The sequence below is a fragment of the Phascolarctos cinereus genome, unplaced genomic scaffold (assembly GCF_003287225.1).
Source record: "Phascolarctos cinereus isolate Bilbo 61053 unplaced genomic scaffold, phaCin_HiC Scaffold_726;HRSCAF=1367, whole genome shotgun sequence".
In the NCBI taxonomy this organism is placed as follows: Eukaryota; Metazoa; Chordata; class Mammalia; order Diprotodontia; family Phascolarctidae; genus Phascolarctos; species Phascolarctos cinereus.
The window spans coordinates 114394315-114416315 of NW_027556098.1; the positions used below are offsets into that span (position 1 = coordinate 114394315).

The 22001-nt window shown below is 36.0% G+C and overlaps 1 protein-coding gene across 3 annotated transcripts in view; it reads right to left on the reverse strand.

The window, feature by feature from the left end:
* Nucleotides 1-22001, reverse strand: part of KPNA1 (karyopherin subunit alpha 1) — an 86472-nt gene that overhangs the window by 28559 nt on the left and 35912 nt on the right. For all 3 annotated transcript variants that reach the window (XM_020985936.2, XM_020985938.2, XM_078146733.1), the window contains exons 3-5: nucleotides 13259-13366; nucleotides 1994-2093; nucleotides 300-394 (exon numbers count right to left, since the gene is read on the reverse strand). In XM_020985936.2, coding sequence (XP_020841595.1) covers nucleotides 300-394; nucleotides 1994-2093; nucleotides 13259-13366 — 303 coding nt within the window. The remainder of the gene's footprint in view (nucleotides 1-299; nucleotides 395-1993; nucleotides 2094-13258; nucleotides 13367-22001) is intronic.

Below are 22001 nucleotides of genomic sequence, written 5' to 3' on the forward strand. Positions count from 1 at the left end.
CACTAGTAACTCAATAACAGTAATTTTACACTCCCTTTTATGTCTGTGACAACTATAAATCAAAGACATTACAAACATTTGTTCCATATGACAATGGTTTCCTCTACTACAAGGGCTTCCAAAGGATTTAGTCTTTTTAGCTAATAATTGTGCAAACTGATACATTGTTATCAATTCAAAAGGAAGTTAACGCCAATGACTGAAACTGGGAGGTGAATATTAGCAAAACTACAGTTTTCAGTGCGTCAATGGTATTCTTTCACTCCAAAGTAATATGCAAAGTGAAGAAAAGTCCATACCTGTAATGTACAATTCTCTTTTCGTTTGAGGAACTCCACAAACCTGGCCACCACTCCTGGTGTGCTGATGACTTCATCAATTGGAGGATTAGGTTCTGTTTCCCGCAGAAAAAAAGGGGGGGGGGAAGGAAAAAAGTTTAACCTTTAATTTATATGTGTGTGTGTGTATGTGCGCGCGCGCGCACATATATATGTTGTGTGTGTGTGTGTGTGTGTGTATTTAGTAGCTCTAAAGTACTCTGTAATGTTTTTCTCATTCTTTTGTTTTCCTCATTATGAGAAAGGTTCACTACTAAATGAAACTGACAAATTTTACACTAGTAATAAGTTTTAGCAAATGAGTTCTGTTCATTTTTATGAACAGAAATCTCATCTCAAAATCATAATTATAGAAGAAACATAAAATTTTAGCACTAGAAGGGAACTTAAAGGTCGGTCATCTATTCTAACCCCTTGATTTTATAGGCAATGATGCTATTACTTTTTATTAGGATTATAGATCACAGATCTAGAGCTAGAAGGGACCTCAGAGGCAATCTAATCTAATTCCTTCATTTAACAGAAGAAGCTGAGGCCCAGGGAGGTTAAGTGATTTGCCCAAGGTCATAAGTCAGTATAAAGCACAGATGGGTTTTGGAGCCCTGTTACTAAAAACAGTAGTTGCTGAGTAGTTACTTTAATACTCTAATACTGAGATGTTATTATATGAGGAAACTGAGGACTGAAAAGGATATGTGACCCTGGGCTTCTCCCTCCCTCTGACTGGAGAAGGTGGACATTAGAGAGTTCCTCCCAGATCCTCTATTTAAGGAGGGTATCCAGGGTACTTCTCACCAGCTGCAATCATCAGGACTTCATCATGGTCTCCAGAAACTCATCATCCTGCAAGATCACACCAACCTTGAAACTCTAACTTATTTAGTACTCCTTGCCCCAGGACTGCCCCACTCCTCTTGTAATGAAGAGAGTGGAGGGCAGATATCAGAGATCTCCTCCCTGATTCCACCTGTTCTATGATATCTCCTTATAAAAGGTATAAAGTTCTTAGTGTCATCCACTAATGAAGATTTTCTTCTAGTACTGATGTTGTCTCCTTAATAAAGCATTTATTACCTGCCTTGTCTTGCACTGTGTGAGAGTTCTAATGTTCCTACCAACTCTAAGATTCTACAACTCAATTGAGTCAGCGACATAACCTCATTCAACCCTAGTTGATTATGTGGAACTGACCAACAGCACACACTCAGACCATCAAAACCTTTGACAACTGACTAAACACTTTCAGTTCTAAACTAGCTACACTTCAGTGATAAATTAGCAACATTAAAATTGGAAAATATTTTCCTTTCACATGATCTCTTATTTTTCATCAAAAAACTGAATAAAGCTAAAAGGAGAGCCAAGATCTCTCAATTTAAATTTGAGCTGTTAAATGCTACTCCAATCAGTTAACCTATGCAGTAGGTTATGCAATATGTCTCATGTCAATGAGACACAAACATCTTGGTTGCATTTATTCTAATCAGAATGGGAAAAAGTAAGACTGTAAGCATGGACTATAAATTATATGTATTTTTTCTACTGATAAAAGGACAGCTCAAAATATGCTGATCCATAGTAAGGAATGTGCTTTGTGGAAGTCATACTATGGAAATATCTATAAAATATATACTTGTAATAGATTCATAACTTACCTTTTGAAAGCAGTTTCCTAAACTTCTGGGTTGCTGAAAGTTGCTGCTCTGGGCTATTGGAGAATATCATTTCAATCATATCAGAGGTAATGACACCACCCTGGAATAACACACAAAATCCAAATATAATCAAATAACAGTTTTCAGAGGAAAACTAAACAAATATCCTAGTATAGGTTCACAAAATAATTTTTTTTTTGGCTAGGCAGTGGGGTTAAGTGACTTGCCCAGGGTCTCACAGCTAGTAAGTGTTATTATGTGTCTGAGGCCACATTTGAACTCAGGTCCTCCCAAATCCAGGGCTGGTGCTCTAGCTACCCCCACAAAATAATTTTTAAAGAAAAATTTAAAAGCATAAATAATGCAACAATGGGCAAGCACATGGAGCTAGGTTTAACTTGTGCTTTAAATTAAAACATATATTTAAATAAGATCTGAGTTCAAGTCTTGTCTCTGATGTAGATTAGCTATATGACCTTGGGCAAATCAGTTAACCTCTCAATGTTCTAGGTATCCCTATGATACTAGAAACTATAGAGAAGTTTCTGACCTTCTGTTGAGATTTTTCTTTATGAATGAAATCACAGGTCTTGTCCCTATTTCTATCCTTTCATTTAGAAGCTCAAGGAACCTTAATGAAAGATATGCCTTAGGAAGTGACTTATACCAAGAATACTATAGCTAAATTTGTCGACATTGAAAAATAACAAAAAGGGGCAGCTAGGTGGCACAGCAGATAGAGCACTGGCCCTGGATTTAGGAGGACCTGAGTTCAAATCCAGCCTCACGACACTTGACACTACAAGCTGTGTGACCCTGGGCAAGTCACTTAACCCCACTGCCTAGCCAAAAAAAAAAAAAAAGGAAAAAAGAAAAGAACAACAACAGAAAGAAAACAAGGTAAGTACAAGAAGTCGGTCAGAGGGCTTCAGGTAGGTTTCCTTCACTTTAATAGTTACAGTAAACATGACACTTTTTCAATTCAGTTCTATTATAAAAAAGAAAGTTGTGTCCCAGACTCTTCTCTACACACACTACAACCAACTTACCAGATTGTAACACACAAGTATTTGTATCATGTCTCCCCAAGAGATTGTGACCTCCTTGAAGTAAGTGAGTACGTATCTTATTCATGTTTATATTTACTAGCACTAAACCCAATACCATGAACATAGAATGCTCTTGATAACTGCGCTAGATGAATGGTCATTTGAAAGACTTTTTTCTGATGAAATGATGTGAAACATTTATCAAAAGTTTAATTTGAGTATTTATCACGTTGACATAGATAAAGTCTATGACGAACATATCACAAAGGTGGTTGTGAAAGTTTCAGGCTTTAGAACTTCCAAATGAACTTTGACATATACAGTGATTGATTATGTACAATAAGAGCCAACCATATGCCGACTCAATTTCTTATGATTTATGTACCACACATCTGCCTGTAGTTCAAGGAAATTACCTCTAGATGGTGATCTTTTCTGTGTGGTGGCACAAATGAGCAGCCTATTTAGAATCACTGAAAATCAGTGCTGAGGAAGGCTCTCGAGATCATATTTTTAGAGGTATAACACAAAAGACACCTTGTTGGACAGCTCTCAACAATGCATTTTGTTCTACTCAATCAATACATTTTTTAAACAGTACACAAATGTCAGCAATACAATGATCTAAGACAATTCCAAAGGACTTATGATGAAAAAATACTACCCACTTCCAAATAATGAACTGATGGAGTCTGAATGTAGATCAAAGCATACTTTTTTTAAACTTTATTTTTACTGGATTTTTTGGTCTGTTTTCTTTCATAACATGACTAATATGAATATATGTTTTTGCACAACTGCACATGTATAATATATCAAACTACCTGCCTTCTCAATGGAGGAGGACAGAAGAGGAAGGGAGGGAGAGAATTTGGAACTCAAAATTTTTTTTAAAAAATGAATGTTAAAAATTGATTTTACACGCAATTGAAGGGGGTAGTAAATATTAAATAGAAAATGGAAGGTTAATGAGCAGGTATCAACATGCTTGGCTGATTTAATCCACCACATGGTAGAGGCTGAAGAGCCTACTTCCACAGAGACATGATGACATGCAATGAAAATGCCTTAGAAAGTCCTACAGTATTCAGACATTCTGTAACTGGTTTTGGCATGTGATAAAGAGGAGCCTTTTTGACTGACTGCATAACCATAATGTGGATGCATTCAAAAGGTTACCTAGAGCTCTGTAAGTATCTTTGATTTGACTCCTTCCTGACTGGTACTCTGGTGAAACATAATGCTATGAAGGGAGGTTTTAGGTGCTTCTAATTTGAGGCCAACATACAGACCAAGAATATGGGTCTTCTACTCTTTGCCACTTTCTATTTAGAAGTTAGAGATGGCTATGATCCTCATGAGCTTCAAAAGGTCAGGGGCCAAAGTCACCAGGGGGTCCAAAAATAGAATTTATACTGGCTTTATCAAAAAAAAAAAGGGTTCTATCCCTGAGGCTCCAAGGAATAATGTTAATGACCAAGCCCAGTGATAATTGATATGAAGGACTCATCCAGAGGCTATGTCACATTTGGAATCGAACCTGGTGAGGCAAATGCTATGTAGAAATTAAGTTGGTGACCACTTTCCCCAGAAATCAAAGTAGAATGTTTAGGGGACAGTGTGCTCCTCCAGCTATGGGGTGAAAATGGTTGTACTCCTCATCTTGCTATCTCTGTAAATTAAATGCCCCCTAGTAAAAGCTAATTTATGTTAACTGATTAAATGTATTTTTTTCTGATTAAATGTAAATGAAGCATTGATCACTGGCAGCTAACATGGAGAGGAAGACGCACCAAAAATGGAGGATTGAACCAAAAATGTTAAAGACCCCCTACTCCCTCAGGAGAACCAAGGGTCCTAGAACTCTTAGCAGGAGATATAGTCAGCATTGCTATAAAAGAAAATGGTCAGAGAGTAATTAAGTACATGTGGGGTCTTAACTGAGATGAAATTTTGCCCTTTGCATGTACTTATTTCTAAAGATCCCCTTGAAGAGAAACTTTTCACCCAGGACTTAAATTTTTATATGTCCTGGCTTCTGGTATCAACTTGAGAAAAACTGTGAATTACCCCGTTGCCATTTCAGGCTGTAATTGTATGTTCTTTTTTCTTTTCTTCAGGTGTCTGTTTCCCTTACAAGTCAGGCTCCTTTGAGATGATTTTTGTGGACCTTTGTTGCTTTCTTAAATGCTTAAGTACTTTACTAACTGTATTAATCTTGTAAATAATATTAAAAATAAGGTCTTGCATCACTAAAATTCTGGTGCCTTGTTGGGAAATATTCATATTTTCTTTTTCTGCTTAAACAGACTTAAGATTGCTTGCTTTATTGTGAGAACCTTATATATTGCAAGACCAAGCAAAAGTTTGCCTGGCTTCCTGAAACTCCAAGTAATCAGTCCTTAGTGCTTAATCCCATTCTTGAGAGCTTTTCCAAGGCTCTTGTTTTGGGCTTACTTGATTTAACTGAGCCTACTTGTTCTGTTACTAAGTGAGCTTAATTCCAGTAGCAGTAGCATAGAAGTGGCAGGGATCCATTAGTGGATATTTCTGATGTCCTCTGGAAAAAGGACCAATGAAAATTTGTCTAGATCTTTAAGGGGATCGCCTCTGGTAATAGGATCCTTAGAGATGGAAACCTAGAAAATTCTGTCTAGACTCCAACTGGATGGCCTTATGTACTGAGAGAATCCTGGAAGAATTTATACCCATGACAGTTGGTTTCTCACCTGAAGAATTTGCAATCAATTACATAACTATAAAGACGCAGCCTGATGTCAAAAATAGTTTACAAAAGACTATCTGTTCCCTTCTCATACCATGATCAAGAAAGTTCTTCCTACACATACCAATTATTCTAAAAAAGATTTTGTTGAGATAGGAAATAGAAACATGGATCAGTACTTATTGCTGTTCTTGATTGCTTTTTTGGGGTAATAATAATATCCATGATTATTCCAATTATCTGGTACCGTATCTCCCTCTTCAAAATATCTTGAGAATCAATCCCTCAAAGCCCTTTAAATTTTATGTATGATCACAAGGATAGATCTCTCCCTTGTACCATATGGTCCAATTACTTTTCTCATCTTTTTTTAGGTGCCATTTCGGCTTGCCTGGATCCCTAAATTTCTTATTAACATGGCTTTCCCTCTATTGTTTGTTTCATGTTGTTTTTATGAAATGATGCCGCTCATTTATATTATTATAATCAAAATATAAATGGTTTCTACAGCAATTTGTTCTTACCTTTCTGTTACACTTATCCAAAACTGAGAGAGGAACACTGAAGTCTCTTGTCACTGTTGTGTAACTGCCTATATCTCCTTGCAGCTCACTTCATGTTTCCTTTATGAATTTAAATACACAGGCATTTGGAGCTTCTAAGTTTAATACTGATACTGGTGTGTGGAACAGCTAGGGGGCGCAGTGGATAGAGCACCAGCCCTGGAGTCAGGAGTACCCAAGTTCAAACCCAGCCTCAGACACTTGACACTTACTAGCTGTGTGACCCTGGGCAAGTCACTTAACCTGGCGAGCCAAAAACACACACACACACACACACACACACACACACACACACACACAGAGAGATATTAATACTGGTGTGTTGTCTATGCCTCCTTTCAGCATAATATAATTTCCCTGTTTATCCCTTTTTGTTTTGAATGTTTGTTTTTGCTTTTTCAGATTAGCATTCACTGCAATTCCTGCTTTTTTTGGATTCATTTGATACATAATTTTTTTCTCACCCCTCATTTTTATGACTTTGTTTAAAAAATTTACTTCTTTTAAGCAACATATTTCTAGGGTTTCATTTTCTTATCCAATTTGTCACTCTTTCATTCTATTGAGCCATTTAATCCATTCACATTTAAAATCATGAAAGCTGGATTTATATTTTTCACCATGTCTCTAATATTTTCCCCCAAAATGTTAGGACACCCCCCCCATCTTCTGCTGCAAATATAGACTCTTTGGTTATCTTAGCTTAATCTACAGTTTAAGGTGGCCCTATTCCCACTGGCTCTGTCCTCCTCACTTTGGAGTCCTTCCAAATCCCTACCTCCTGTTCGTTAGCCCTTTTCAAGTTCCTTCTTTCTTGCTTGCTTTTATTTAGTTATTTTATTTTCTTCTTTTTTTCCCCTCTCAGTTAAGTCAAAAAGAATCTCCCTTCCTCTCCTCCCCTTCACCTTGTTTTTTGTTCATTAGTTTTTAAAATTTCAATGTACATTCTTCTAAAGCTTTCCCTTATTCTTTTTATTTGCCTTCCCTTCCTACTCTAGACTTATTCTTTGTTTCCTGATCTTATTTATTTAGTCCTTTATTCTCTGTCTTGGACAGCTAGGTGGCACAGTGAATAGAGTGCTGGGCCTGGAGACAGGAAGACTCATCTTCCTGAGTTCACATCAGGCCTCAGACACTTACTAGCTATGTGACCCTGGCAGTCATTTAACCCTGTTTGCCTCAGTTTCCTCATCTGTCAAATGAACTGGAGAAGGAAACAGCAAACCACTCCAGTATCTTTGCCAAGAAAATCGTGCCTGAACAACATTCCCTGCATTCCTTGTAGAATAAAAGCTTTTGAGGTAACAATTTTGGGTTTTCTTTTCAAATAGTTTATATTATTGCCTTACAGATCTCTGTCTCTTAGAAATGCATATTGCTCCAGGTACTCACTTATGCACCAGATCCCAGCAGATCAAATCCACCATAAAGTCTCAATCTTCCTTTACAGAATATCTCCTCCCATATATGCTTTCCCCAGTGCAGCACCCTCCTACTACTAAAACATATTTTTCTCCTTTGCTTCTCTCTTTTTCAATCCCTCCCTTGGCCTCCTAAGCTATTCTCCTGTAGGCTCTCTCCTTCCTAAGAGACTACAAGTTATTTTCCTTCCATTAATTAGACTTTGACTTGATTTGGATACATCACATATTCCCATCCTTTCCCCCTTTTCATCCACCCTCCCATTCTCAATGTTAATCTCACAAAAAAACCCCAATGATTCACTTGTAGGCAGGTTATTGTGAGATTCAGTCCATGATGTTTCAGATCTGCTTCCTCACCATCACTTTTATCTGACCTTCTCTTTTGTCCTTGTCTACTTATGTATGTTTGGAAAGAAATCTCTTAATGGTCCATTATTATTGTCCTTGGTTGCTGTATTTGTTTACCCTTCTGGTATTTCTGGCACCTGGGTAGCAAAGGAAGCAAATACTCTCTACAGGTCTGGTTTTCTTTCTAGGAATGTTTTAAATTCACTTTTTGATAAATGTCCACTGCTCTTTGGAACACATTACTTCACTCCCTACTACATTTTTTAATGGATGCAAAAATCTTCTGTTAACCAAATTCCCTTTCTTTTATATTTTAAGGTTTTTCTTCTGGTTGTTTTCAGAATTTGTTATTTTCTCAACAGAACTATCAGGTTAAACCACTATGTGTGCTGGAGTTTAAGGGCTAGATCTTTTTTTTTTTTTTGGTGGGGGGGTGGGTGGGATTGGGGGTGGGGAAGGTGATTGCCAATTCCATTTTCCATGTTCAGATGTTCTGAGTAGCTTTCTCGTATTCTCGCATTACATTGGTTTAGAGTTTTTTGGCTTGTCACGTTCCTCTGGAAGACCTATAATACTTAAGTTGTCTCTAAGTATCCTGATTTAAAGGTCAATACGGAGATCAAGTTTTCTTTTAACGATACTGATTTTTATCCATCTTCTTCCAGATTGTCTCACTTTTGTGTATTTGCATTCCCAATTAGTTATCCTCTTTTTTTTTTTGGTAACACTTGCCACAGTAGACTCAAGTTTTTCTATTCTGCTGTGTAGGCCATAAATTCTGCTTTCACAATTCTTATTTCTTTTTAAAAAACATTCAAGAACATTCTCTGGTACCTCTGTACTCTTCAGAATCCACAGGCCTTATCAGGTGTTGATTCATTTTCCTTTGTTTCGTCATAGAAGGATGAACTCTTTTACTTGATCCAGAGGTCACATTTCCTTCTGCTATTAATATCTTCCCTGTTGGTTTATCTGTTTATGTTCAAAGTTCTTGAATGTATTACCTCCTGAGATCTTTGGTAACTATTCTTTTATTCTTTATTTTCCCCTCTTGCTCACTTTCTTACTCCCTCCCCTTTGATGGCAGTTTCACTGTTGGTCTGGATGTCAAAATGTCTCTGCCTCTTTCCACACTAGCCTTGGTCATGGCCCTAAGTAATTTCTGTAGGGAAAGAATTAGCACTTGCTGAACGCTAGGCTCTCTTCCTCAAATTTAGTGGAGTGCCACACACAGCCTCACGCACATGACCTATTACAAGCACACTGAGCTTGTCCAAGTATGCCAAAGTAGGAACCTGGGGATGGCAATGAGGCAGAGAGCAAATAATGCCTTGTGACTATATTGTATTTGTGTTCTACTAGAGGTTTGTGTATTATCAATAAAACCTGTAGCTCTATCAACTTAGTGTGAGGCTTTGTCTATGCTTCTTGAAATCCTCAAAGCATCATACTAAGGTAAATTCCAAATCTGGACATTTTAAGAACAATTACAAATCAAAGTGTTTCCAGAGAAAGGAACATAGTTTAAAAACAGACCATATGTGAAATGACTGAAGAAACTGAGGCTATTTAGTTACAGGACAAAAGACTAAGCTGTTTTCAAATACAAGAGCATATAATTCAGAAGAGAAGTTAATTTCTCTCTTACTCCAGAAGGCATAGCTAGGACAAATATGTAGAAGTAACGGTGGGGCAAAATCTGGATCCTTATAAGGAAGAACTAACAACAACAGTATCTAGAAATGAAACTGGACTCATTAAGCAAGTTTTCCATTATGTCAATTATTTTAAAAGAGAATGAATGATTATCTACCAGAAATACTGTACATTATATAGAACAGATTCCTATGATGGATGGCAGAGTGATCTCTGATGCTTCTTCTAACATTTAGATTTTATAATTCTTAAAAAGCAGAAGAGAAATAAACTACTTGGCCTTAGTGAAGATAACAATAGTTAAGCCATAACTAATAACAGGTGAAAGTTAAGTCAGGGAAGTTGTAATCTGTACCCAAGTGTTTTATTTGTTTAAAAATCTCTCTATATGGTGATCTTTCTATAACATGAGAAACACTGCTTCAGAAATATTAGATACCAGCATTTAGTAATTTATGTTGTTACTTTAAGCTAACTAGAGTTTATATAACGCTTTAAGGTTTTCAAAGCACTCTGCATGCATTATCTCATTTGACCTTCACAACAACCCTGTAAAGTAAGTATTACTGGTACCCCTCACTTTATATACATGAAGAAGCTGAGGCTGAGAGAGGTTATGTTATCTGCCCGGGTCACAAAGCTGATGTCTGAGGTAGGATTCAAATTCAGGCTTGCCTGACTCCAAATCTGACACTAATAATTGTTTTTTAAATTTTTGGTGAGTCAATCAAGGTTAAGTGACTTGCCCAGCATCACACAGCTACAAAGTGAGAGAGGCTGGATTTATCAGGGTTGAGTGACTTGACCAGGATCACACAGCTAGTTAAGTATCAGAGTGTGGATTTGAACTCAGGTCCTTCTGACTCCAAGGCCAGAGCTCTATCCACCAACATTAACTATTATCCAAGCTGCTAAAAGAATAAATGTTGTCTGAATTATATGCTATACTATTTTAGCCTTCCTATTTATAACTGAGGAGAGGCTATCCACTGAACCTATAAATTCCTTGAAATTTTTTTTACCTGGTGTAAGCTACCGGAATTGCAAGTATAGTGTGCCTAAGAAGAAATACCAGCCTCTACAGGATGGGCCTTATTTTATACCAAATTTGTTCAATGACAGCAAACCTGAAAATGCTGCTAGTTATCTTTAAGAGACGTTAGCTTCCATAGGATAAGAGAAATCAGATCAGTTAGCTTAAAAAAAGCACCAATAGGTAAGATTTTCAGCTAATTTTTTCTCCTTTCTAGTATGAGGTCCTAGCATGCTTAAACATAATAAGTTATTTTTAATTCTTCCTTGTAATTCCCTATACAATTTTTTAAAAAAAGAAATGCTCCTAGATGATCTTCTTTCCAAAATCACCAATACATGAAGGTAAACAGAGCTTAAATGTTTCCAGGGGAACTATAAGTGGTATGTTACTGTACATGCAGTTGACATAGCTAAAGGTTTGATTTACAAATTTGTGGGTTCAGAAACTTGGTTTTATCAGTTAACCAATGGGTTATCACGGTGATAAGGCCCTAAGGAAATTGCACAGATAGAATGGGAGAGATTCTGGATCTGTGATTTAATTTGTACAGAGAATTTCCACATGAGAAAAAACCCCTGACCAATACAGGTTGTCACTTCCTCCATAACTTATACTCTTAGAGATATGCCTAGAGCACTGAAAGGTTAAGTAACTTGCTCAGATGAAACAGACTTGAACCCATGTCTTCCTGGTTCGAAGACTAACTATCTACTATGCCATGCTGCTTATATGAAATGGTATTAACTTATAAGGATCATAGGATATTAGGGACACCAGACATCATCTTATCCCTCCTCATTTTAACATCAAAGAAAGCAAGGCCCATAGAAAAGTGACTGTCCACAACTATAGAACTTGTTAGTAACAGAGTGGTGATTAGAATGCAGTCTAACTCCTAGGCCAATGCTCTTTCTACTAATTTGCAAAACAAAATTCCAATTTCTAATAAAACATAAATTTATCATTTATAAATTGCTATAAAATTCACCAATTTATGTCATCTTTTTTCTATTAAACTGCACTAAGTACACTAAATAATAGATCAAAAGGTTGCTTGGCAAAGAAATGTTTAGTGCAAAGTGAGCTGACCTTCGTATGTGATATTCTTATGAAACTAGGGCACCTAACTAATTGCCCTTCTTCAGTTTGCAGGGATAGTTCAATCTCAGCTATGCAGATTGATCATCTAGAATCAGAGTACCTTGACAAAGTCCTATTCTTCTACCTCTTCTTTATCTAGACTCTACAAGTATAATAATTATTACATCCTTTCTTCATTTCAACACATTTTCATAATGCATTATAATCTTCAAAATGATCTATACTGACAATATTTTGTTAGTATTATCCTGATGACAAAGGATGACACACAAGTTCCTTTCAGGCTTTGAAGAGACCAAGCAGGAAATTACAAGAATTTCTGAGGTATCTGGTTCCTATTACTAGTTCAAAAAGAAAAGCTTGAGAAAGCTACCAAAGACCAGAAGAATATATCATACAACATTTACACACAAAATATTTCCTTTTCCTCATCTTTCATCTACATATGCAGAAAAGTTTGGATAAGAATATAGACCACATAATCAAGTTCTAGATCTTTTTATGGTCACATAACAAGTTCTAAATGTATACATTTAAAACCTACATTAAACTTTATATTGCAATTTTTTTTCAAAATTTCAGTAAGTCTTACTGAATTACTTATTCTTACTAATTCTGAATGATATATTATTCTACCTTAAATGTTTTTTAGTATGTTTTGGAGTAATTTTTTTCCTAACCACAGAACATATTTCAATTATTCACACAAGGAATCAGAATCTATGATTTGATTTGGAGAAAACTAGTCAATTTTTTGGGTGTGTAGTTTTTTTCTTAAAATGAGATAAATATAAAATTTCAAAAACATAATTATAGTATAAAATTCCACCTGTTTAATTTGCTTCACATTTATGTTAAAATTACTTCTGGGTAAATGAAATCAGTAATAACGCCAGCATCATTTTTAATTCTTCCTTGCAATTCCCTACACAATTAACGATCTTCTTTCCACAATCACCAATATATAGGAAGGTAAATACAGCTTAAATGTTTGCAAAGCACTTAATATTATATATCTTATGTTATTTGATTTTCATAACAACCCTGAAGTAAGAGGTATTTACATCTCCAGTTTAGATATGAGAAACTGAAACTGAGAAAGGCTAAGTGACTTGCCCAGGGTCACACAGCTATTAAATATCAAAGAGTCTCCAAATTTGAGTCTTCTAGACTCTAAGTTTGGCACTATCGAATATGCTTCCTTGGGGTAGGGTGAGAAGCTAAGAAAAAGAGGATGTTAATACATAATCTACATACAAAATACTACTCTAGGTTTATATAACAAGTTTCCTTAAGTTAAAAGAAAGTGAACATGCATGACTTTTTTAGAATTAAAAATGTTTGCCTTTCACATCTCACTTACTGATGCCATCTCCATGTTATTGATTTGGGCCTCATGGAAGCCTCCATCTGACATTACTTCTTCTTCTGCTTCTTCTTCTGCTGTAGCAACATTTCTTCGCTTGAACAACTGAAAAAGAAGAGTCTTTTAAGAACAGCATTCTATTACTGAGAAAAGTATCTAAAATGTTGACATGCTTTAACCTAAAGATCCCAAAGACAGACATATGCCCCAAAGAAGTTAAACAACGAGTATTTATCAAGCATCTAATACAGGCTAGGTATACAGGTTAAAGGCAGAAAGAAAGCTCTCATACACACCAAAATACCCATAACAGCACCTTCTACAGTAACAAAGAACTGGAAACAAAGTAAACACTCAATGCCTGGAGAATACTTCAACAAATTATGACATAAGAATGTAAGGGGAAAATAATTATACTATAAAAACTGAAGATTTCAGAGATGCACAGAAAGACAGTGAAAGAAAGAAAACAAGGGAAAAATATACACAATAAATATAACAATGTAAATATAGAAAGGAAGAAGAAAAGTAAAGAAAGAGAGGAGGAGGGGAAGGAGGGAAGGAAGGAAAGAGAAAGAAAAAACAGAAAGAAGGAAGGAAATAAAAGAATAGAGGGAGGTAAAGAGAAGGGAAATAGGAAGGAACACTAATTACAGTGACCAAATTTGACCCAGGAAGAGAGCTGAGAAAATTTACCTTATTCTCTTCAACACAGAGGCAGGGGACTTATGATTATGCAATACTGGGTATACTGTAAATATTGCTTGGTATTCCTAAACTGCTTATTTTTTTTCCTCTTTAGTTTTTAATTTCTGTTACTTGGAACGGCTGAGTAAGGATGGGAAGAGATATATTTGAAAATGAAAGTAATGCAAAAATGAATTATTAAAAATAAGATCAGCTTTTTTTTTAAATGACATTCCAGAGAAACTCCTTATTTGACATGAATCATTGAGAAAACTGGAAATGGAAAGCAGTTTGGCAGAAATTAGGTTTAGACCAACATCTTATACTGTATAGCAATATATGTTCAAAACAGCTATGTAATAAGCAGATTTAAAAAAAAACTTAAAAGAGAATTAGATCAGGTACCTTTTACAAGCTAGAATTGGAGTGTGAATTCTTAGCCAAACAAAGGACAGAGCAATCACAAAAGGTAAAGATTACAAATTATGGAAATATTCAGTCTATGTTAGAGATACAGAAGGACAAGCACTCTAACAGACTTTTGGTGGAGCTTTGAATTAGTGTAACCATTCGGGGAAGCAATTTGAGATTATGCTTTACAAAGCTACTAAAATGACCATATCCTTTTGACCTAAGGATTCTACTGCTAAAGATACACTCCAAGGAGACAAATGACAAAAGGGGAGGAGGCTGTGCATACACACTAAAATAAGCATCACAATTTATAGTAGCAAAGAGTTGGGAAACAAAAGTTTATGCCCAGTGACTGGGGAATGATTTAACAACTGTGGTATGTGAATATAAGAGAATATTATTACTGTACTAAAAGAAATGGCAAATATAAAAAATACAGAGGAGCATGAGAAATCTTATGAAATGATGCAAGAAACAAACAGAACCAGGAAAACATTCACAATGACCACAATGTAAATGCAAATAAATGAATGAATAAATGAAATAAAAACTGAACTGAAAAATCTAATTGTAATTACACCAAGCATGGCCCCAAAGAAGAGATGAAAAATGCACTTCACTCCTTCAATGGAAAAAGGAGACTGTGGATGTGGAAAAGAACACATAGAGTACAGACAGAAGCAGTTTTTTTCCTCTTTTATTTTTCTTGCTTTTTTTCCCCTGCAACATGGCTAACGTGGAAATAAATTCTGTATACTTCGTGTGTGTGTGTGTGTGTGTGTGTGTGTGTGTGTGTGTGTGTGTGTAATATATAAATGAATAAAATGGGTACTGTATTTCTTGCCTTCTCATTAAGTGGGGGAGAGGGTACAGGGAAGGAGAGAATTTGGAACTGAAAATTAAAATTTTTTAAATTTTCAAAACAAGAGAAAAAATATACTGTCAGGCTCAGTTGATATGTTGGTTAATTTTGCTGAACTTTTTTTGGTAACAAATATGCTTAATTAAAATAAAATATATTCCTATAATGGTAATGATCAAAAATGCATTCCTCATCCTGAATCTGTTGAATCTACCACCTCTCTGTCAAGAGGTAAATAACATGCTTCATCATTAGTCCTTTGGAATTGTAGTTTGTCACTGCATTAAAAAGGTCTCTCAAGTCTTGCAAAGTTATTTTTCTTTATATTGTTGTTAATTGTATAAACAGAACATTCTCTTTCTTTTGCTCACTTCACTCTGCATCAATTCATATAAGTATTCTCAAGGTTTCTCTGAAATATTCCATTCAAATATTTCTCATAGTAATATTCCATTATATTCATATCTCATAATTTGTTCAGTCACTCCCCAATAGATGGGCACTCTCTTAGTTTTTTGCTACTCTAAAAAGAGCTTTCACAAATATTTTTTAACATATAGGTCTTTTTTATCTTCTGTTGGTCTCTTTGGGGTACAGTAGTGTCTAGGACAAAGAATATGCATAATTTATTAATTTTTTAAATCATAATTCCAAATTGCTTTCCAGAATGGCTATACCATTTCAGAGCTCCATCAACAGTGGACTAATGTATCTATTTTCCTATGGCACCTTTAACACGTCATTTTTCTTTTTTTTTGGTCGGGGGAGTGCTAATCTGATGAGTAAGAGGTAGAAACTCAGAGTTGTTTCAATTTTGCTCTTTTAGTTTTTCTCTAATGTTCTTTTTAAGAAATGTAACACTTTTTTCCTTGCCCTTTTTTAATTTGGGGGGTAGGCTATACAGATATGTCTGGAAACAAAGGTAAGAAAACAAACAAAAAGCCCCAAAAGATATCTCTCCAAAATTGGCAGTTCAAAAACTAAAATTTTACCATCTAAACAAAGGAGGCATTGCATGTGAGGCAGAAAGGCTATTGTCCTTGTGGATGAAATTCTTCAATGAAGTGGTATATCATAAAGGTGATAATTTTTGGTGACTACTATTTTTTTTTAAACTATTTGGCTTACTTGTTATCCTGTGTAGGGTAGTGAAAAATTAAATAAAACACAACTTCCATTATATATACAGCATGACTTTATACTTGGTAACAATGTCTTATCAGCAGGTTGCCCCTTAAAACACTGACACTTTCTTGATTGTATCAGAGAAGCAGCAGCATGACCTTTGTGATATTTAATTACCACAGCTTATGATAAAGCACTGATTTGGTCTTGTGACTCATTTATGATGGCAAGATACCAACTGTTTCAAACTGCTAAAAGTATGGATGTAGAAAAACAACTTTAACATTTAAAAAATGCTAATTATAAAACATTAAAAGTTCTTCCTGAAAAAGATAATTCTAACAATGGTGTTGGAACACAGTGGATGGAGATAAAGAAGAAAATTTAAGAGGTAGCTAATATGACTTCAAAAAGTATAAAGAAAATGATTTTAAAACAATGGATGTGTACTAATTAGTCCTAAATGACATATACTATACTTACTAATGAGTTTTTTTTAAAGCAGGATGATATCCTGTGATCCCAAGAAAGCTAGGCAATGTACTCAACTGAAACACAGCATGATGATAATCTAAAACCTGAAGAAAGTTTTGAGGCAGCTAGGTGGCGCAGTAGGTAGAGCTCTGGCCTTGGACTCAGGAGGATCTGAGCTCAAATCCAGCCTCAAACACAGGACACTTACTAACTGCGTGACCAGGACAAGTCACTTAACCCCATAGTCAAAAAGCAAACAACAACAACAAAAACTTCAAGAAAGTTTAGAACAAGATTTCATGAGATGACACTAAGAGCACTCTACAATCATGTCACCTAAGAACGTTCCAATTCATTTTCAAAGACAGTGCAATACTGGTCAACGAGTGTGCAGGAATAATTGAGTGGTGAGCAAAGCACATTAGACTGATGCTTTTCCTTGCCAAGAAAAACTGCTCTTCACATATAAGTCATCCTATTCCATCCCATCTTCTCCAGCAGTTTGCCTCCCATCCCTCATCATTCCCACTTTCTTATTAACCTTTAATCTCTCCTTCTTTACTGGCTGCTTCCCTAATGCTTACAATCATGCCTGTCTGCACCATCTTCAAAAAACTCTCACTTGATCCATCCACACCTGCTACTTCTATCACTTGTTCTTTTCTTGTCTAAAGTACTTAAGAAGGCTATCTTACAACTGGGGACTCCACTTCTTTTCCTCTCTGTCTGTCTCTCTCTCTGTCTCTCTCTCTCTCTCTCTCTCTCTCTCTCTCTCTCTCTCTCTCTCTCTTCAGTATGGCTTCTGAGTCCATCATTCAACTTAACTTGATGTTTCTAGTTACAAATGATCTTTTAATTGTCAAATCTAAAGGCCTTTTCCTCAATGCTCATCCTCAACTTCTCTGCAGTCTTAAGACACTGTTGATCCCCTCTCTCTTCTGGATACTCTTCTTCACTCTAGGGTTTCATGACACTGCTTTCTCCTGTTTCCCCCTCCTACCTAGCTGAACGTTCCTTTAATATCCTGGTCACGCATATTAACTGTAGGTATTCTCCAAGGCCCTGTCCCTGGTCCACTTCTCTTCTCACTCTATACTATCTCATTTGGTTATCTCATAAGCTCCCATTATCATCTCACTGTAGCTAATTCTCAAATCTACACACACATATGCACACACAGAACCTCTCTCTTGAACTCTAGGATTGCATCACCAGTTGTCTCTTAGACATCTCAAAATGGATATCCTATAGATATCAAACTCAACATATTCAAAATGGAACTCATCTTTCCCATCTTCTAAATTTCCTATTACTATTGAAGAGGTACCAATTTCCTACTTACACCCCATCTTACCAGACACCTTCAGTGTCATCCCATTCCACATATTAATTTGTTGCCAAGTCTCGTCATTTCAACCTTCATAATACTGCTCACATACATGAACTTCTCTCTAGTCACACAACTGCCACCCTGATGTGGGCACTTATCACTTCAAGCCTGCAACAGATTTCTGGTTGGTCTCCCTGCCTTAAGTCTCTCCCTATGTCCTCCACTCAGGTGCCAAAGTAATCTTTCTAAAACACAGTTCTGCCCATGTTACCCCCTCTCTTATTAACTTCAGGGGCTTCCTGTTATCTTCAGGATCAAATATAAAAACATGTGCGACTTTTAAAGCCCTTCCAAATCTGGTCCCTTCTTTTATTTCCAGTCTTCTTATACTTTACTCTCTGCATACTCTATGATTCAGGAAAACAATCCTTGCTGCTCCTCACATACAAAACAGTCCCATCTCCCTTCCTTGGCAGTGATTGTGTCCTATGTTTGGAATGTTTCCCTCCTCATATTTGCTTTTTGGCTTCCTTCAAGATTCATCTTAAATCCCATCTTCTGCAAGAGGCCCTTCCCACTCCAATCCCACCCCACACTGGTGGGGTATATGTATAGTTTGTTCGTATAACTCCCCCATTAGAATTTGAGCTCCTTGAAGGCAGGTATTTCTGCCTTTCTATATATCCCTGGGGCTTATCACAGTGTCTGACACATGGCAGGTGCTTAATAAATGCCTGATCAAATGACTGAGTGACATGTATAGTACCTCCCAATTTACATTATAAACACAGCCCTAACTACTCAGGAGGCTGGAGGGGTTCTGAGCTCCAGGAAGCTATGTTGATTAGATGGCAACACTAAGTTTGGCATCAATATGGTAAAGCCCTAGGAACAGTAGACTATTAGGTTGCCTAAGAAGGGATAAATTAGCCTATGTAGGAAATGAAACAGATCAATACTCTTGGGTCAATCAGCAGTGGGACTACGACTGTGAATAGCTACTGTACTCCAGTCTGGGCAAGGTAGTGACATATAGTCTTTTTGTTTTGATGTTTCAAGAGGCAGGGTGGCACAGTGGAAACAAATCACTGATTCTCAAAGTCAAAAGGACCTGGGTTCAAATGCCACACTGATATGTATTAGCTATGTGACAAACTCTCAGAGCTTCAGTTTCCTCATTTGGAAACGAGCGGGTTGGGCTAGATGTTCTCTAAGAACTTTCTATAAATAATCCTATGAACTCTTCTCTGGAAAAAAAGTATTCACGATACATAGATATGAGGCCACTATTTTCTTAACCATAAACCATATTTTCAAACATTCTTTACCACATTCCTCTACTTCAACCTTTACAGTAAGGTACTGATTATTAAAAGTATATAATGACTTAGTTCAGAGGATCTTCACAATTTTTCTACTTCTTCACCCTTGGCAACAGATTTTATTGCTTAAACTGTCATTACCTTCATAGTGGACCAAGTATGCCATAAAATGATGTCTTTAGTTAATGTTTTTTGACTGATCAAAAACAACTTCTCCTCCTTTTCCATCTCCAAGGGCAGCCTATGAGGCATCCTTCCACTCAACCAGAACCTCTTTGTTCCTCCTGGTTTCATTTCTATCAAGAATTAGAGCTATCTAAAAGGAGAATGGATAAATGGGAAGTAGTGAATTTCCATGTCTATAAAAGCAAATGCTGAATCCCTTTGTCAGCTATGCTGCAAAGGGAATTCTTCTTCAAAAAGGAAATGGACTAGTTGGCCACTGAGGTCCCTTCTAACTCTGAAATTTTATGATTCTCAACAATGTCAATACTGATATGTTCAGTTTCTCCAGGAACCCAGTTGTTCACATAATAATTAACACTTATAAAGCACTTCAAGGTTTTCAAAGCTCTGTGTGCATGTGTATGTGGTCAGGAATACTAAAATTCAAATCCTATCTCAGATACCTAACAGTTTTATGACCCCGGGAAAGTCAGTTAACCTTTCTCAGCCCCAGATTTTTCCTCATCACCCCCTTCACAGGATTACTATGAAGATCCAATGAGACTTTTATTTATATGTGTATATATGTACATATACATATTTTATTTATATAGTTATACATAAATTATATGTAAATAAAATGTATATATACTTATCTATATACTAATATAGTATTTATATATACATAAAAGCATATTTTATAATATATTCATGTGTACTTACATATTACTCACATGTAAATAAAATCTGAATGTGTACATATACGTGCATACACAGAAATCTCACTGATCTTGACAAGGATTCTATGAAGTGGGTGCTGAGAAAAGTTTAAGTGACTTGTCCAGGGTCATAAAATAATAATGCCTGAGACAGATGATAGACAGACAGATAGATAGACAGATAGAAAGAAATCTATATATATGTGTGTATGTACACATACATCCTCTCTCATACTACCCTCAGCACAACAGTATACGTATGTATATATTTGTATATAGATTTTCTAATAATTACATAAATATTATATATGTGTATGTATTTTGTGTTTATGTATACATGCATACATACATATATAAACTTTATCTTCACAATAACCTGGAAATAGGTGTTATTTAATATCTCCATTTTTACAAATGAAAATTCTGTGGCTAAGAAAGGTTAAGTAACTAGTCCAGAGTCATAAAACTAATAAGTATCTGAAGCTGGATTTGAATTTCAGTCTTCCTGATTGTAAATCCAGCAATCTATGTATTATATACCACTTAGAAGCCTCATGTAAGATCACATAAGGATCTCACATTTAGAGTACCAATAGTTAAATAATATTTACAGACTGTCTAAAAACTGATTCAGAGTATCCTCTGCCATTTTCACTGTAGCCATTCAGAGGGGAAGAAGATGCTCAGAACTGAAGGCTACTTTGTATTTTTGCCAAGCCAGGACAACTCAGGAAATAATAAATCACTACCTAGTGGTGATTCTCTATATTTAGCTAAGCTGGCTCTTGAATAAGCAGACTCAGGCTGTTCCTAGGACTGTCCTCAAAACTGTTCCAGCTCAGTACAACTCACTATAGTCAGTGTTTCACTGGCAAAGTTTTCTAGACTCCAAGGTCATTTCTATTCCACCATAAAGCACTAGACTAGGAACTAATGTCAAAAGGTGAAATGATCAAAACAGTTGATAGGAATGGGAAACTACAGAGGCATCTGTAAACATTTGCTCACTGCAGGATATATAGGAAAAACAGAATTGCTGTGAATTAAACAAGCCTATATTTTTTGTATTATAGTTTATTATCTACTTTTCAACAATGTTATGTTGTCTTCAAAGACTGACATAACCATCAGTTAGTTTACAAAAAGAGACCGTGTTCAATCTTCAATGCTTTCAGGGCAAAAAACACTGACAGTGATTATTCCATGTTCAACATTACTAATATTGCATGCTTTGATAATATAAGCAAAACAATGCATAAGTTAGAATCATTTGCTTAAATTTTACTTTAGTCTGAGGGTCCTTCCTTTTCAGTGTCATTTTGCTAAATGGCTGATCACTGAAAGAATCTCTGTTAACTCTGAAACATCCTCTCTCATAATACTCTCAACACACACAAAAAAAATGGTTGAGTTGACAGAAGACAGTGATATTTTCAGACAGACGACGAAGCGACTGGAAGGATCATGGAATTAAGATAAGTCCCCAAATAAACATGTATTGTGCCACGATGCTCACCACTTTGTTACAAGACTGTAAAACAAATACAGTATGCTACTCTATTGCAGACATATTAGGTAGCCTAAATAATATAATAAGCTGTGTCTGTTAAGATTACACAAACAAAATAACTAAATTTCAAAC